General features: G+C 35.0%; 1 protein-coding gene and 1 long non-coding RNA gene across 12 annotated transcripts in view; one reads left to right on the top strand and one right to left on the bottom strand.

Annotated features, from left to right (window-relative positions):
* LOC143250381 (uncharacterized) overlaps positions 1–3,527 on the bottom strand; it is a 47,023-nt gene extending 43,496 nt beyond the window's left edge. For all 6 annotated transcript variants that reach the window (XM_076500842.1, XM_076500846.1, XM_076500828.1 and 3 more), the window contains exon 1: positions 1,123–3,527. In XM_076500842.1, coding sequence (XP_076356957.1) covers positions 1,593–3,527 — 1,935 coding nt within the window. In that variant the 3' untranslated portion in view covers positions 1,123–1,592. The remainder of the gene's footprint in view (positions 1–1,122) is intronic.
* A 628-nt stretch (positions 3,528–4,155) lies between these two features.
* The window catches only part of LOC143250410 (uncharacterized), an 80,932-nt gene continuing 66,367 nt past the window's right edge, over positions 4,156–18,720 (top strand). For 3 of the 6 annotated variants that reach the window (XR_013028176.1, XR_013028174.1, XR_013028177.1), the window contains exon 1: positions 4,159–4,292. This is a non-coding gene — a long non-coding RNA (uncharacterized LOC143250410). Of the gene's footprint in view, positions 4,293–11,473; positions 11,576–18,720 lie in introns of all 6 variants that reach the window. The other 3 variants (XR_013028184.1, XR_013028179.1, XR_013028187.1) reach the window with 2 other exon arrangements.

Genomic DNA, 18,720 nt, shown 5'->3' with positions numbered 1-18,720 from the left:
TTACAATTGTAAAATTAAGCAGTATTAAACAGGTGGTATCTTTAACACGTTCTTTATGTCTTCCAGAAACACCTAACCTCGTTCCCAGTGAAATTAAAACAAAAAGAGAGAAATTTAAATATAATATATTTACTTTTCAACAGTTAAAGTAAGAAACTTTCTGAAGCAACAACAGCAGAAACGACTCTTTATACATGTACTTCAGATTTTCACATTTGGCTTTACATGGAAACTTTACAAATAATTAATTTTAAGTACCTTTTTAATAGAAAGTTTTCTCTACTACTTCTACAAGACATCCTGCTGGCCCAAATGTGTGCTTAATTTTTACGTAAGTGCATGCTATCGTTCGTCGAGAATACATGTTATTTTTCACGACAGTCTACGAACTGAAATAAAATGGCTGAAACCTGACTTTAAAACATGCAACATATTATAGAAGTGGTTAAAAGTAGTGTTATTTAAATATGAACTATGTTTAGAACCTAGTTACATGGTTGCCTGTCAGATAACATCTTCATATTAAATCTGGGTCATTAAATGGTAGTGAAATAAAGTAAAACTGTATATATTTGACTTGTGGTTGATAACGAACCTACAGAAGGTAACCAACCTTGTTGAAGCTGTTATTAAAAAGTTATAACAATTAGAAGAAATTCTGTATCACTAATTGAAGATTACATAAGTACTATACGTAGATAATGTTAAGTAAAAATAGCCAATATCTCATCTGATTATTTAAGGTTGTTTATTCATGATAATTAATATCCTTTAAAAAATAAATTCATACTTTATGATCTACAATTTTATATATTTTATAATTTTAAATCAGAAGTTACATCAGTCTAACATCTAGAATAATATGTACAGGGTCAACACGTCTAATTTTACATTGTTATTACATGTACTTATGTACATAATTTTACAGGTACTTTACAGATGTTTCCACACAACAGCCATTTCTATACCCTTATATAAAGAACAGTTTACGACACTAGTTGGCTCGTGCAGCAAGTTATTTTAAACGTCCGCAGATGTATTTGGTTAAAGAACTTCAAAAACATCTTTTTGCTTTCTTTATCCACTAAGAAAAAAAAAAAAAAAGCAGAATTTAATTTTTACCTTGAAGATACTGAGTTTTGCAAAGCACGTGCAGATAAGTAAACAAGATTTCATCCTTATACAGGTACACAGCTGGCTCTTGTTGTTTTCCAGGGGTCTTTCATGATGGAAAGAAAGCACACCTATTATCCCTCTTGTCATCAATAGAGACAGTTGTCATTTAGACAATTTAAGCTGCACCTCTGGGTATTATATCACACTCAAAGAAACACGTGTTCGGGAATTGGTTGTTCTGTATCAGCTGACAGAATACAAGACCTACATCAGAGAAGCAGCCCCACCTAGCTTCAAGCTAGTAAATCCTAATCTTAGATAAAAGATGATAAAATCACAGGTGTACAAGGACAAGAGAAGGTACCACCAGTGGGTTGAAGTTACACTAAAGGGGTAATTTGTTCCATAAAAGAATTGCACTGACTGTACAAATTACTAATATATTTTAACTGTGGAAGACTTAGTCATGTCGTTAACTATCGCTCCATATTCGTCTGTTCTAGATTTACTTTCGTATGATATCTTGCTTTGCACTGTTGAATTTGATCATATACTATTTGGATTCTGTGTTTAAGTGTTTTTATACTATGTTCTGGCAGGAAAGGTAACCAGTCAGACATACCTGGATCGTAGTTTAAAAACGCTTGTTTCAAAAGTTTATCAATGTTTTTAATTCTGTGTATTCTCACTATAGATTCAGCAGTTTTTTTACGAAACACACACAAGGAATTTATAAGATATCGATGAAAGTGTTCATATTTGTCCAATAAGCGATAACCATGAAGAAGTCCAGATTCGTTATCAAAGAATATGAGTAATCCGGACTCTTTATGTTTAGCAAGATTATGGGTTGGTGAGTTCATCATCTCCGAATTCCACTGTTCGTTAAACATGTTGTTTACCATACGATCGAGATTAGCCGTCAAGTAATCAAATATGATCAAGTCTGACCACTGAGCAAGCTCTATTAATTCGTCCATTGTTTTATTGGACAGATCTTCAGCCACGGGATGAAGCCGTCGATCTTTGGTTCGAAAGGCGGGAGGAATATAAGCAGGTACTAAGTTGTCTACGAACTTGGTCAACACAACAGGCCGTTCGACATTCCACTGGGCCAAGTAAAGTTGAGAATGCACCTGTTCCCACTGACGTTCCTGACCTCTGATAACGGCCAGCACGGAGGGCGGCAGGTTTCCAATGTTCAAAAGTCTACTTAGATAGAATGAGAATATTTCCCCTTGAATTTGATCGTTGTTCTGCCTGTATCGACAACACGAATTATTTCCATTTTCAAAAGTAATCAGACGGTTTTGCATCCTACCACATCCTTCTGATATTTTGACTATTTTGGTTTTATTAACAAACTGACGCCAGTTGTCCATGTCTTTCATAAATCCATCAGGAATATTTTTTTCCAGTTCTTCTGCCCAGTATATCCCGTTGACTATGTTAGTTATAACCCTGGGATTTAGACCAGTATAATCCTTCAGAAGATTCTGGTTGTTAAGGGAAGAGGAGGCTTGCTGGGTTCTTGGTTGTGTTGAGTATAGATCATCAATATTGTTACGGTTGAGGCTAACTCGAGAAGACAAGAGCCTTCCTGTGTATTTCGCTCGCCCCGGCAAGTTTCGCTTCGCCGTAGGGAGCCAACGGAGACTGGGCTCGGGGTAGAAAGTAGTAGTGGCCAACCTCTCTGAAACAAGGCGGCTTTCCACGGGGAGTAAACCTGTCATTTCGTTACTCTCAACCCCTACTGCTGTTTCGTTAAAACCTTTATTAACTTTGAAAGTGTTAGCTTTATTGCTTTTCAAATTAAGTTTTGCAGTTAGAAAATAGCTCGATCGGTTCTCATTTTTGTGAGTTATATTTGAAGAGTCAATACGAACTAAATAACGTGATGAAATTATGGAATTCGGAATTACTATTTCCTTACCGTTTTGAGCGACTTGACCTTTTTGTTGAAAACCATTTGTCAATGTCACACGGCTTGTTTTCAGCAGATGAAGCATTTCTTCCTGCAAAGTATGCCCTTCTTTTGCCCTTCCGAGATTATCGTCCGGTTCTTCACTATTATGAAACTGTTGCACGTTCAGAATTCCTTCATTTTCATCAGGCCTAGGAGCAACAACAATCACTGAAGTTTGAGTTACTGATAAACTCCGTGTTATGGTCTCCACATCACCCAATTCTTTGTTGGTGACGTGTTTGTTATAGTCTTTTCCACGAGATGTAGAAACTCCTGTCGTTGAATATGGTACAGACAGATACACAGGTAACAGAACTCCGCATAACATTCCTACAGTAAAGGCGATACCAGCTGAAGTCAAACACAGTTTATGGGACAGTAAGCTAAAGCTTTCCTTATGTGATCTAGGACACTTATTCATATCTGGATTAGATGGCTGTGCCATAAAAAGCCCACATTTAGCGTTTAAAATAAGATAAACACTTGTAATTTTCACTAGAGACTCGATTCTGTTGTTACGTTTCTTAGTAGGTACGGTTGGCCTTTACATTGTTAAAACGATAGAAAATAAACGAAACCTTCGAGTATAAAACCTCATAACTTTTGACATCTCTCTCACTTTTCACTGTAGGCGTTAAATAGCAGTCGCTATTTACTTACTGACTGGACTCGTTAACGCTAGAGTACACGGTCTTGTATCTACAGGTATTTTATATCCTGTAGAACAATAGCACTGACTGAGGGTGAATTCGCGAGCTTTAGACAAACATGCAGAAATCATTCCTTCTAAGTTATAAAGTAAGGAGAAACTGTCACAGTATCACGTAACAAGACCACCAATAAGAAACCGAACTGGCTTTCCACACCTATATCTCACCAATAACCAGTTAGAACAACCATCAGCCGATCTTGAGCTGGGCTGGTGTCAATGTCGGTTTGCGTCTCTCACCTTAGTTCCACTAGTCCTTCCAAGATTGAACCTTTTTGTGAAGTCGTTAAGCCAGTAGGTTACCCAGGGCTTTGTCTCGTTCTTCTTTCCTGGCCTTCAATCACTGCCCCTCCCTTCCCTTCCTCCAATGGCAGGCCTGGGCACTGCGGGAACTGAAGATCACCACAGTGCTCACCTGGCGTTTCAAGTCTTGACTCTGATCTCGGGTCTTCCACTTGTCACTGTAAACGAAAATGGAGGAACCACTAAGGAAACATGCAAGTAAGCAATTTCTTTCTTTAGTTCACTGTTAACAGCTGTTAATGTATTAAAAATCCAACTGATTGAATAGGTAACCTTCTACTAATATTAGTTCTGTGAAGTCTCAAATGCACGTTTAGAAAACAATCGTGGAACTGAATAAACCGGTGCGCAGTACATAACGCAAAAAGATCAATACGCATATCGACTGCTGTGAAACCTACTTTTATGAATGGTTGGATACCAAAGGAAAGGAGGCCAAGCTACCTTGAAACGAGGTCATATAGAAAATCGAGCGTTGTGTGACGGAACCATGTTTGAGTAAAGAAATGTTTGCTTACCAGTGTATGGACAGAAGTGCCGAAGTTGTAACAATAGTGACTATTACTCTGTTTTGCCACCCACGCAACAGAGATACAGGTTTGTCATTGGCGTTCTCGTTAAGGTAAGACCTGCTGTTTTTCAGGCGTGCACGTTTCTCCTCCTTTCGCCGTAGGGACCGACCGATGCTACATACCCCCTACCTCAGTGTCTGAATGGTAGTCTGTCGGTCGGAACTCCCATGGATCTGAGAAACACGCTCGAAAAACGCATAGGTTGTAAATTTGATGAGCTATGTACACACGCGTTGTTAGATACGAAAGAGGAAGTGGAAGTTTTACATAATAGCTCACTGATCGATGGATTGATAAGAGTTGATATTGTATATATTCGGTTAAACACGTACGACCATTTTCAATTCAAACGATTAGTTCTTGATTATCGTGAATCATGAAAGTTATCTTTAAATCTTAAGTACAAGGTTGTACGAAATACAGAGAAATTCGAAAAAAAAAAACCTAACCCTGGAAGGCTAAAGCTTGTTCTGTGCAAAATTTTGAAATGTTACCTAAAATATAATATATGTACCATATTTGTACTGGTAGACAACCTGACGTCAGCTATGCAATATTGACACAGTAAATAAACTTACAAATTCGCCCACTCTCAAAATGAATTTCTTTTTTTTTCTGCATAACAAGTTTGCCAAAGTCCTCCTCATCTGTACGTAAAAATTCATTGTCTTAAATTTAATGATCAGAATATTATTTTGTTTTAAATTGCATCGTTTCAATAGTAACATAATAGAGCGAAGACTAATTAGCGAACAAAGGTGAAGGGCGAGAAGAAGCTGCATTATTTTATTGTAAAGACACTCGTAATCGTATCAGTTTCAACCATTGTCTTAACATTTGTATTTTTTACTCAGTAAGCCTACTTAGCGTTCTAATTACTTCATTATTACTTGAAGCCAGTGTACTATACTATCAACGCAGATATAGAAAATGTTATCTGGAAGGCAACCTCAATCAAGAAACGTCGATAATACTTAAAATGTCGTCCGTCAAACGACCTCAACCAAGAAACGTCGATAATACTTAAAATGTCGTCCGTCAAACGACCTCAACCAAGAAACGTCTATAATACTTGAAATGTCGTCCGTCAAACGACCTCAACCAAGAAACGTCGATAATACTTAAAATGTCGTCCGTCAAACGACCTCAACCAAGAAACGTCGATAATACTTAAAATGTCGTCCGTCAAACGACCTCAACCAAGAAACGTCGATAATACTTGAAATGTCGTCCGTCAAACGACCTCAATAAAGAAACGTCGATAATACTTAAAATGTCGTCCGTCAAACGACCTCAACCAAGAAACGTCGATAATACTTGAAATGTCGTCCGTCAAACGACCTCAATCAAGAAACGTCGATAATACTTAAAATGTCGTCCGTCAAACGACCTCAACCAAGAAACGTCGATAATACTTGAAATGTCGTCCGTCAAACGACCTCAATTAAGAAACGTCGTTAATACTTTAAATGTCGTCCGTCAAACGACCTCAACCAAGAAACGTCGATAATACTTGAAATGTCGTCCGTCAAACGACCTCAATAAAGAAACGTCGATAATACTTTAAATGTCGTCCGTCAAACGACCTCAACCAAGAAACGTCGATAATACTTGAAATGTCGTCCGTCAAACGACCTCAATAAAGAAACGTCGATAATACTTAAAATGTCGTCCGTCAAACGACCTCAACCAAGAAACGTCGATAATACTTGAAATGTCGTCCGTCAAACGACCTCAATCAAGAAACGTCGATAATACTTTAAATGTCGTCCATCAAACGATATCAACCAAGAAACGTCGATAATACTTGAAATGTCGTCCGTCAAACGACCTCAATTAAGAAACGTCGTTAATACTTTAAATGTCGTCCATCAAACAATATCAACCAAGAAACGTCGATACATAGTTAAAATGTCGTCCGTCAAACGATCTCAACCAAGAAACGTCGATAATACTTAAAATGTCGTCCGTCAAACGACCTCAACCAAGAAACGTCGATAATACTTGAAATGTCGTCCGTCAAACAATATCAACCAAGAAACGTCGATACATAGTTAACTATGTTACAGCACAACTTTCGCCACACTTCCATCAATGATTTGATCCATAGGTCTGATAAGAAGTAAGAAATGTGAAAATTTAATCAGTAGTATGATTAACTTATTCCATCGTCCTAGATGATCTTGTTACAGCTATTATATTAACCAATTAGATTGTAAAGAGCAGTGTAGAAATAAAAATAAAATATTAATTTCTAGTCTTGGTTTACTGCAAAGCGAAACGCCAGCATGTAATAAAATTTTCTATAAGACTAAAATAAAACCAATCAATCAAACAAAAGTTTTTAAACCTAACGTTCAAATATAAGTCAAACCTCTTTACACTGTTATTTGTAAAATTATGTTTAGGTGAAGGTACGGAAACATTTGAGCAGCGATTTCCCTCATTATATTTTAAATTGAAAAATCGATTTTGTTCCATTTTGTCCCAAAGGTATAAAAAATGTAACATTTTATATAGTTATTATGGTTGTAATAACTTATGCCCCCCAGTGGCTCAGCAGTATATCTGCGGACTTACAATACTACAAACCGGGGTTCGATACCCGTGGTGGGCAGAGCAAAGATGGCGCGTTGTGTGGCTTTGTGCTTAATTCAACAACAACAATAATTTATGAGTGAAAGTACAGACGAATGTTATGGAACGCCATCTGCGTTGTATCCGTTATATACAGTTTCAACAAGGCACTTAGTGGGCTCAGCAGAGAGCCTTATGTGGTTTTGCTAGAAGAAAAACACACACTAATTATATATATTGATCGCTACATCTTCCAGTATTTAAATCTCTAATATTGGTTTTTTTTTCCGTGATAATTAATCATAGACAATTAATATAGAGTTTACAACTATCTTGGGGAAAATCAATCACACCTGTAGTCACTTTTACCAACTTAATGCTTTCAAGTCGATCACTGATTTGATGTGGGTAGAATGTAGCCTGAGTTTCAGCTGCTAGAAAACGTCTTTAGTAACCATATATATACACACATACTTGCTCAAAAATATTCCAAACAGGCTTGTTATAACTAAACAGTTAAAAAAAAGTAATAAACCATACTTTGCACTTCAAGTTATAAAAGTAACCTTGAAGTTACAATTTTTGTTTTACAAACATTTGTTTTGTAGAACACACAGAGAATAACTCAGTTTTAAGGTTTGTTAACTGTAGGCTTACCATTGTCCATCTATAGGATGATGTGTAAACTCCCTCGTCTTACCTCAAAACAAACATAATCACGAAACTTAAACTTCCTTTCACCATTGCTTATAAAGTCGAAATATCTCCGTCCACAGCAAGTCTTTACTTCACTGTTATTGAATTATCATGACCTTTACTCGACATTAAACATCTTTATTTGTAAATTAGAGAGAAATTACTAAGTTTTTTTAATCATATGTTTCAGATTATTTTTAACCTACTGCAACCACTGTTAATGTGGTGAGTACTACATCATAACGTTCTTCGAGCACAAACGCACGTTGGAACTTTGTATATTCTATTGTTATTCAGTATTCTGTTTTTTTACGAATACTTACGAACATTTTAAACTTATTTATAACATAGATCGTCATTAGACTCTAGAATATCTAATCTATATGATATTTGTATAGACTAAGTATGAAATCCGTTTAACAATAATAAATAAAATCAAATTGTACACCCTTCATGAAATACACAGTGTTGACAAAGCAAATTAACACACCGTTGACTTGGATGAACTGTTCACATGTGTATTTTGTTTTCAACTGTTACATACTTAATGTAACCAGCGAGCAAGAGAAAGTTTCACGTCATCATAGCTTTAAATATAAAGCGGAGAATGTGAAATTGTTAGTGGAAATTTTTCATATTTGATATGTTTAAATTACTACAAACAAATAGGTAGAAGAACTGCTTTTCTGTTATAAAAAAAATAGAGCTACATAAAGAACTAGTCCGGCACAGCCAAGTGGTTAAGGCACTCGACTCGTAATCTGAGGGTCACGGGTTTGAATCCCCGTCACACCAAACATGCTCGCCCTTTCAGCCGTAGAGACGCTATAAAATGTGACAGTCAATCTCACTATTCGTTGATAAAAGAGTAGTCCAAGAATTGGCGGTGGGTGGTGATGACTAGGTGCCTTCCCTCTAGTCTTACACTGATAAATTAGGGACGGTTAGCGCAGATAGTCCTTGTGTAGCTTTGCGCGAAATTCAAACCAAAGGACTATTTGTGTATTGTTTGCTGCAGGTATTGAAACTCGATTTTTATCGTTATAAGACCACTGAATTAGCACGGAGCCATCGGGAATGTAGGCACAAAACCTCTCTGCTATGAATAATCTTGATAAATTCAAAACAGCATTCTAAATAGGTTTATAATTCTAAATTATAACGTAAAGTGAAGATCCTTCAGTTATTTCAGTGGAATATAAAAATAACTGAGTAGTTTCTTAATTAAAGTTTGTACTTAAAATATAGCTGAAACATTTTTTACCCATCACAACGATATAATATTGTTTAATTGGCTAAATTACTTTTGGAAAACAGTTACATAAAGACAAATAAGCCTCAGTGCCCAAAGAAACTACTCCAAACCTCCATATATAAGAATAATGTCAAAAAATTGAATCCAAAGTTTTTGCTATAAACTTCATAATACGAGAAGGTATAGATGTCTTCTACATCCAATGTAAACAAAATTAGCCTTATATCCCAGTAATGTGCTAATTAGCCCTGCAGCTGGTGATACACCAAAACCTTCTGTATCCGGAGAAGTTCTACAAATCTATGTGTTAAAAGGAGCTAGCATAAACATTTGTTGTCTTAAAATGTATAACAAATCTCTATGTTTAAAAAGAGCATCATAAAGAATTCTATCCTAAGATATCCAGTTCAGTTAGAAACTGCTTCATCCGACAGACTATACCTAAGACTTCTATTTTTAAAAACAAATACCAAACTTTTGTATATATATATATATATATATATACAAAGTTGTTATTATATATCCCTCTATTCAAAAATGAACAAAACATAAATTTCTGAAATGATACCATTTTCTCCTCGGTGAACAGCATAAACTCATACATCCTAGGATATACTACAAATAATTATATTTAATGTGATACCAAATATCTCTGAATCTGAGTGATAACCAAATATATGTTTCTCTAAAAGGATATTAAAAAGTTGGAGACAAATGATCTTCAAATTGCCAAAGAAATATACAAAAGAGACAATAACCAAAGACTATTTAACAAAAACTTACTCGTCAAACTAACCTATCAATAGAGTCGTTAACACAGTGTTTTATGAGCTATAATTTAAAAAGCAAAATCTAAGTAAGTTATCCTATTAAAAATTCGCAACATATAATTTACTTTCATTATTTTTCCATAATATATAATGTGAGTGTCTACCGCTCGAAACACTTAAAATAATAATACTATCCTTATGTTGAACGTTTACTGAAACAGCCCGAAGGTATTCAAATAGATGTCTATACCAAAGAAAATTTTATCCTCGAAATTTAAATAACTTAGAACACTTTTTTTTAAATATGCTTTCTTTTATAATTTCATTCTTATTATTTTGCGCTTATGCCGATTTGGGCGACACCTTGAACACTTCGCTTCTGGCGCAACATTAATTTAAATCGTTGGTTCAAGTTCGACAGACCACGAATCTTGGCAGTCTGAAATGAATTATCTAGAGCTGTTATCACTAGATCAGCTGATTACTGTAATTCGTTTCTAGTCGTTCCATATTCATTGCTTTCTTGTCTCTTACTTGTAATACAAACGGACTAGACATCTGAATAAACGAATCGCCAGTCTGCCAAAAGCAAGTTTACAACTTCAACCGAGATACCAATATTAAGCTAGTCTTAAAGAATGAACAAAAGATGGCAATCACTTTTCTGGCATACTGCCAAGTTGTCTGACAAGTGCTAAGTCTCAAGGAATGACACTTCAGTTTGATTCTGCAAGAGAATTCCAAAGTAAGGTGGGGTAAGTTAGGCTCAAAGAGGACGAGGTGAAGGGTCTTTCGATCAACCCTTAGACTACAGCTTGAGTATTCCAGTCATGTATCAAACAGATTTTCTTGTGATACACATCATAAGAATCTTATTGTAAAATTGTTGCACACCTCAAGAATGTTTGAAAGAACACTGTAAAGCTGGTAGAAGTAAGCGTTTATTTATGACAACTGAGATTTATTTTTGCTTTTTTTAGAATAACATTTTTATTTGTAGGTGTTAATTATATGAATTAGCGCACCTTTCGTCTTATACTAAACAGTTTTATATTTAACTACAAACAGTAGTAGTGGAAGTTGAGAGATCAGCGCGTATAGAGTAAACTGTATACAACATGCGATTTGTTTTTAACTGTAAATCTTCGAGAATATTGTTGTACCATGTTGTATCGTTGGACGGGTTCTTTTGCATTATCTGGTAAAAATAATTGCAAGTACAGTCCATTTAACTGCAATATATATATTTATTTATTCGATAAACTTTGCAACAGGCTGCGTTCACTTGGACAGAAGTTGTAGGACTAAGTTCACAAACAACGTTTCAGTATAAACTTCCAGATTAATGGAACGTATGCCTAACTTACGACATTTTCTTGCAAAGCTAATTGCTTTAGAAAAAAAACAAACGCGAATTTAGACGATATTTACGGTACTATGAATTATTTATCAAACTTAATGTTGATAGCTAATTCATTTTGTTAATTCATTCACTTTATATACTTTCAGGTGGCTTAGAGGTACTCTGCACAATTTATACTCCTAAAATTTGAGTTTCGATCCCTGCAGTGGGAACACTGTGCAGCATTTCGCTTAAAACAAAATAACAATGTGAGTTTATTTAAATGTTTGGTTTTGGCCAGTTTTAAAGAGGTAAGAAAGTGATATTTGTTTTTAATAGAAGTAAATATTTAAACGTGAGGCCACACAATGGTGTAGTGTATGTTTACATGGTCACAAGAGTAGGACGACGATTTTATCAAATATTAGCACTAAACCAACAGGCTTTATTTAATGTATTTTTTTAGTCTGGAATGAATGAAAAAAAACATTTTCTTGAAATATATTTATTTATCAAAACCTATAACTGCAAAACTGATTTTTTGCCTTAATTTATTTACATTTTGTTCACTAATTTTAAAACCACTATTTAAAAACTTTTACATTTCAGAAAGAAAATTAGATGTTGGTTCTTTGTCTTTAAAACATTGACCGGGCTAAGCCTAGTGGTAATCATGTCAAATAGCATTTGGTAGGGTCAATTGTTCAAGTCCTGATATCACTAAAAATGCTTCGTGCTTTCAACTGTGGATGCATTATAAACGTGACTGTCAGTCTCTTTAGTCGGTTCAGTGAGTAAAATAAAATTCTTGTGCCGGTAGGTGTCGGTGGTTGACTGTCCTTTCTACCTGCGCGTGAGATACTACATAAGTTGCACCTTCCAGTTCCTCCGAAAACGAAATTCAAACTGGACACTAGATAGCAATTTTAAAATGTTTCAGGTCAGCGATAAATGTTGAAGGATTTATAATGCTAAAAACAAGGGATCAATTCCCAACGGTGGAAAAAAAAAAACGAAGACAGTTGATGTGTAGCTTTGCATAAAAAACAAGAAAACAGTCAATTTATGTTGACAATATTCGATTTTTGGAAAAATCGTTATAGACATAACTGATTTAATAATATTCCCATGTAAAATACATTTATATCTATTATTATGTTACTATTTAGAAGCTGACAAGAAAGAACAGCTTTTTTTTATGAACTGCATTACCAAGTGGGTTAAGGCGTTCGACTCGTAATCTGAGGGGTGTGGATTCGAATTCCCGTCGCACCAAACATGTTCACTCTTTCAGCCGCGGGGGCATCATAATGTAACGGTTGATTCCACTATTCGTTGGTAAAAGAGTAGCCCAAGAGTTGGCGGTAGGTGGTGATGACTAGCTGCCTTCCCTGTTGTCTTACACTGCTGAATTAGGGATGGCTAGCGCAGATAGCACTCATGTAGCTTTGCGCGGAATTCCAAAACAAATAAACAATTTTTTATAAACAAATTATAATAATTATGTAAAAGAAAAACGATCAGTTTGCATTTTCAGTGATAATTATCACCATAAACTAAATATTTCTAATTTAGTCTGTAATTAATTTCTCCACTAAGTCTTTCAGCTGATATTCATCATGTTTCTCTACAAAACAATGGTAGAGATAGACTGGCATAATACACCTTTCTCCACCAAGTCTTTTAGCTGCTATTTATCATGTTTCTCTACAAAACAATAGTAGAGACAAACTGACATAATCTACCTTTCTCCACCTAGTCTTTCAGGTGGTAGTTATCATGTTTCTTTACAAAACAATGGTAGAGATAGACTGGCATAATACACCTTTCTCCACCAAGTCTTTTAGCTGCTATTTATCATGTTTATCTACAAAACAATAGTAGAGACAAACTGACATAATCTACCTTTCTCCACCTAGTCTTTCAGCTGCTAGTCATCATGTTTCTCTACAAAACAATGATAAAGATAGACTGAAATCCACCTTTCTCCACCAAGCTTTTGTCATATGCACTGAAATGTATTGACACTGCACAAATTTTATATACTATTCAAAAGCACAAGCATTCTATGTTAAAATTCTGAAACATTTCCATTGAATGAATCAAAAGTGTGTGGGTTTGTTTTTTCTTATAGCAGAGCCACAACGGGCTAAATTCTGTGTACACCGAGGGGAATCGAATCCTAATTTAAGCTTTGTAAATCCGTACACTTACTGCTTTCCCAGCGGGTGATGAATGAATCAACGTGTGTAGTAACAAAAACTTTTAGACTATTACAACTGCTACACAGTGTTGAAGACGACATCCGTCTTTTGATGAGTTCTTGTGAGAAAATAAATAAACTTTAAATTTTGGAGCTATGATATGATAACATCACACAAAATATTGGTGTGCTGTAGAATAAAAAGTTCAACGTTATTGATTTCGCAAAACATTGGCAAACACAATGAAAGTTCTATATTCGTGGGTTTGTAGTAGTAATGTTAAAATATTAATGGAATCAATGTTTCTTCCTATAATGCATTTAATGACCTTATATCTGGCCAATAAAATGAATGCTTTTAAAAATATCCATGTGGAAAAGGGAGCGATAATGGGAACATTTTGAGTATTCTGTTTCTACTATATATATATAGAAGCTTAATATTTTGACTAATCTTCACCCAACTTGGTACGATGGCTCCTACGGTCCTCTGAAACAACATGGAGGGGTCAAAATTCTGTCTGTTTATCTGTTACGCCGACAACTTTGAACATATAACAGCTAGATTAGATTTGACGGTAGGTTGATAGAGGTAGTAATGAACATTAAAACTGAATCAGGAATGAATGCGCCTCACGCTTTGTATTGCTTGCACATAAAAACCATAAGTAACTAATATTCCCCATTATATTTTCGTAGTTGTTAAGGAGACAAATTGACGCAAAATCACCAATTTTTATACAGTCGGAACCCTTGGATGCAATTCTACAAAACTTGCATGATTTAGTCCCAGCTCATTTCAGTTTTGAAAATGTCCAAGTTGAAGCGCTCTTCTTGAGCTTAACAAGCTAACAAAACTAAAATCAGGAAGTCAATTTAAAGAGAAAACCCCGAAATATATATATAGAAGCGAAATTGCATGTTTCCCCTTCCGCTAACTTCTCTCACACTATTTGACCAATCTTCGTTAAATTTGACGTGTTGGCTCTTACGGTTTCGAGAATAAACGTAAGTGGTCAAAATTCCGAACAGGTTTTCTACAAAAAAGGCCCACATTTGATTTTACCAAACAACGTACAACATGTAACCTATATATGTAATACCCTTCTATAATATTGTAACACTTCGTTCCTTTTCACTAAATGTGGAAAATTCTACTTTAAAAGAAATCTTCAAAGCTCATGAAACTTTTTATGACACAATCATTTTACTAGGTTAATTTTACTAATAATCAAATATGTTTGGCCCGACATGGCCAGATGGTTAAGGCACTCGACTCGTAATCCGAGTGTCGCAGGTTCGAATCCCCATCACACCAAACATGCTGGCCCCTTTCAGCAATGAGGGCGTTATAGTGTTACGGTCAATCCCACTATTCGCTGGTAAAAGTGTAGTCCAAAAATTGACAGTGGGTGGTGATGACTAGCTGCCTTACCTCTCGTCTTACCCTGCTAAATGAGGGACAGCTAGCGCAGATAGCCCTCGTGCAGCTTTGCGTGAAATTCAAAACAAACCAAACCAATCAAGTGTGTATGCCTTTTATAATGTGAGGCTCACTTTATCGTGGTATTTTTAGGTTTCTGCTTAAAATATAATCATGATCAAAGAGCACATCTATAGAGCTTCCACCCCTAAAGTGTGTCATTGTAACACTACAGGTCACTGGTAAGTATACTTTGAAAAATACAAACAAAATTCAAGGGTTTGTTGTGCAGTGTTATCAGCATATACCTCGAGTGACCCTAACATTTTAAGTTACAAATTAAAGTATATTATTAGAATAAGGAGTTTTTTATGTTTAAACACAAAATGTGTAAGACTAACCGCTCGAACTTCATATATTATACATGTGTCAATGCTCTGGGTTTTAAAAAGACTGCTAGGTGGAATTTCACTCTATTTCCCGAGTCCAGTTACCAAGTTGACCAGAGGTGTCAATTGATTTCTGCTGAGATGTCTCTCAAGACAACAAGTTCTCCGCTGAATCCACCGGTAATTCTTGTAATGGTCTATTGCTGTGCTATTTTAAGAAGTGTAATTGTAATGAACATAGTGTATTCAAAAAAGTATTAATTATTTCTTTTACGTAAGATTAGGCGATGCTCTGTACTTAATTGTGCTAATCGCTTCTAGCGACACTCTGTATAGAGAGGTGATGTAAAGAAATAACCACTTTCCTTGGTTTAAAATTCAATGTAAATGATTGTAAGCTTTCATTTGATTATTAACTTTTTATGAGGACAGTAGTGTGTTTGTTTTAACCGTTAAACTGCCACAAACGGCCACATCAGCATACCTCAGAAATACTTCAGAGGCTGCAAGAAAGGCAAACAGAAGGAGAAAAAGATAACGGAGCTAAAAACTCTTTATCTAGAAAATTAGGTAAGAGGAGAAAATTCACAAAGAAACGGAAGATAATTAAAAGGAAACAAGTACATTATTAGTGTTAATAATCATTCATTAATTATATATACTATAATTTATATAATTTCCTGTATCTTTGTATAATTAGGTTCATTATAAGATTTAGTTTTATTCAAGAAGTATATTGGTGCCAAACGTTTCGAATGTTTCTAGCCTTTGGGTTTCTTTTTTTCACATTACTCTATTGGGTCTTTCAGTTTACCATCCGAAAAACCACATTGAAATATATAGGTGCTGTTACACAAGTTATCATAAGTGTGATGGTTCATCCACCAAAAATGATGACACTTTATCAGGTTAATCGGGATCGTTAAGCCTGAGTACACATGTCTTTAAAAGTAGTGTCTTGGTGTGAGAAATATTCCGAAATCTTATATTTGGTTGGCCTTACGTAAATGAAGGTTAAGTTTTATAATTTACTCGGTTTTATGTTACTTTATATAAGAATTGTAGATGGCTGTAGTTTCAGTATCAGTACTGCTGCTTTTTATTGTGATTCACTGTAATTAAGCGTTCAAATCATTTATGATCATATGATCTCGTGTTTCTTTACTCCAGTAAAGCAATATATCGACCTCAGACATTGACATCTCTAGGTCACTTGAATACTTTACTTCATTTAATATAATTGACCATTTGAGTCGATATCTTGCCTTAAAAAAATTGCTTACCGTATATTAAGTCGAAAATCACATTATACCATACTTTAATGCAACGTAAATTTTACGAAGCTTGTTATAATATTAGTGTTGGCTGAATAATAAAGTGTAGGTGTCTGAATTTAAAGAAAACGTGTATGAAATGTTTTTATGGGTGGGGTGGGAGGCATATCTATTGTTTTGTGTAGGAATTTATAAGGTGTCATATAAGCAACCCAATCGTAACATTAAAAACTAAACTTAAAAAAAGCCGTTCCTTTCTTCAGAAAAACAAATTGTTAATTAACCTTTTTGTTCTTCAAGCACATTTGCATTGTTTATAAGTACAATGCTATACAATACTTTATTTGTGTTCTGTCCACCACGGGTATCTAAATCCGATTTGTAGTGCTATAAATCTCGAGACCATCTGCTGAGTTAGTGGGGTAGGAACATTTAAATGTTTTTCGTTAATAACAAACGCCATCTTTGGGTGATCTCAAAAAATAGGCTTAGTAATCTCCAATGTAATTTGTGACCCAGTATATTGTCCAACATAAATATTATATTATCACTTCAAAATATTAATCTTACGTGCGTGATAACTCAGGAATGATCTAATAACTCTCTAAATCTTTCATTATAATTATAGATAACATGAATATAACAATATGTAGTACAAGTCCTAACTTGTTTGTTTTTGAATTTCGCGCAAACCTACTCGAGGGCTATCTGTGCTAGCCGTCCCTAATTTAGCAGTGTAAGACTAGAAGGAAGGCAGCTGGTCATCACTACCCACCACCAACTCTTAGGCTATTCTTTTACCAACGAATAGTGAGATTGACCGTCGCATTATAACGCCTCCACGGATGAAAGAGCGAGCATGTTTGGTGTGACGGGGATTCGAACCTGCAACCCTCAGATTACGAGTCAAACGTAATCAAATAACTTTTCTTTACAAGTCTGTATGTGTGTGTGTTTTCTTTTTGCAAAGCCACCTCGGGCTTATTGCCGAGCCCACTGACGGGAATCGAACCGCTGATTTTAGTGTTGTAAATCCGTAGACTTACCGCTGTACTATCGGGGGGCTTTTCTTTACAAACACAATGAGCGTGAATATTGGAAACACAATGACATAACAAATATCACATATATGCAACTGATTAAATATATATATATATATGTATACATGCCCTTGTAAAAATATACTTAGTGTTTCCAACATAAATGTTATCTTATACAACACCTGAAATAGGTCAGATCTCAAAGGTTTAGACACAGCCATTCGTAGCTGAAGACTGTTCAGCAAGGAGCGAGCACCCAGTTAGTAGTTCTCATTGCCAAAGCGGCTTCTCTTAAAACAGTAACTGAATTGACTATTTGATTTTCGCGATTATACCGTCATAATGCATGAAAGTGCGGAATATCGAAACTCGAGCTCTGAGCCTTCAAATCTGCAGACCAGTATGCTAACCACTAGGCCACGCTGTTCTCGATGTGTGTATCTACTACAGACAAGTGAATGATATTGAAAACGATTTCTGATGGTCATCATTTTCATACGACAATTCTTAAGTCAAATTAAATGTTCGAAGAACCTTTATTTCCCTAAGAACATCTGAATATTCTATAAAGAGAAATTACAAGTGAAAGCAAACCTATTCATCTTGTAATTTAATCCCCTTTAATTTTCTATCTATAGAAAAGTGCTTCGAACACCGAATTCATGTTCAACTATTATTAACAGTTATTATCAAATTTTGTTATAGTAAAAAGAGTCAAATTTCAATACTTCTGAAAAACACAAGTTGAATAAAATGAGGTATATGATAAGCATAAAAGGGATTTATTTTACAACAACCTAAATTCATACATACGTATATATATATATTTGTCACAATCTTGAGGTAATATGAATTCTATTTCTAAGGAATCTATGATATTTTTAATATTTCTTGATAATTTAATATGTATGTATGATTCCAGGTTTATGAATTATAAAGTGTGATAACCATAGTATAAATCGATAGCTTTTATATACTAAAATATACTGTTTACTTAAGATAATCAGCTTTAGTTTTAAATCGCATAAAATATTGAATTTAGTATTCAGGACTGTATTGTGGTTTTCAAACCTTATTCATTAACT

The sequence above is a fragment of the Tachypleus tridentatus genome, chromosome 1 (genome assembly GCF_004210375.1).
Source record: "Tachypleus tridentatus isolate NWPU-2018 chromosome 1, ASM421037v1, whole genome shotgun sequence".
Taxonomy (NCBI): Eukaryota; Metazoa; Arthropoda; class Merostomata; order Xiphosura; family Limulidae; genus Tachypleus; species Tachypleus tridentatus.
Note: the sequence above shows the minus strand (reverse complement) of the source record. Positions and strands in the feature narration are given on the sequence as shown.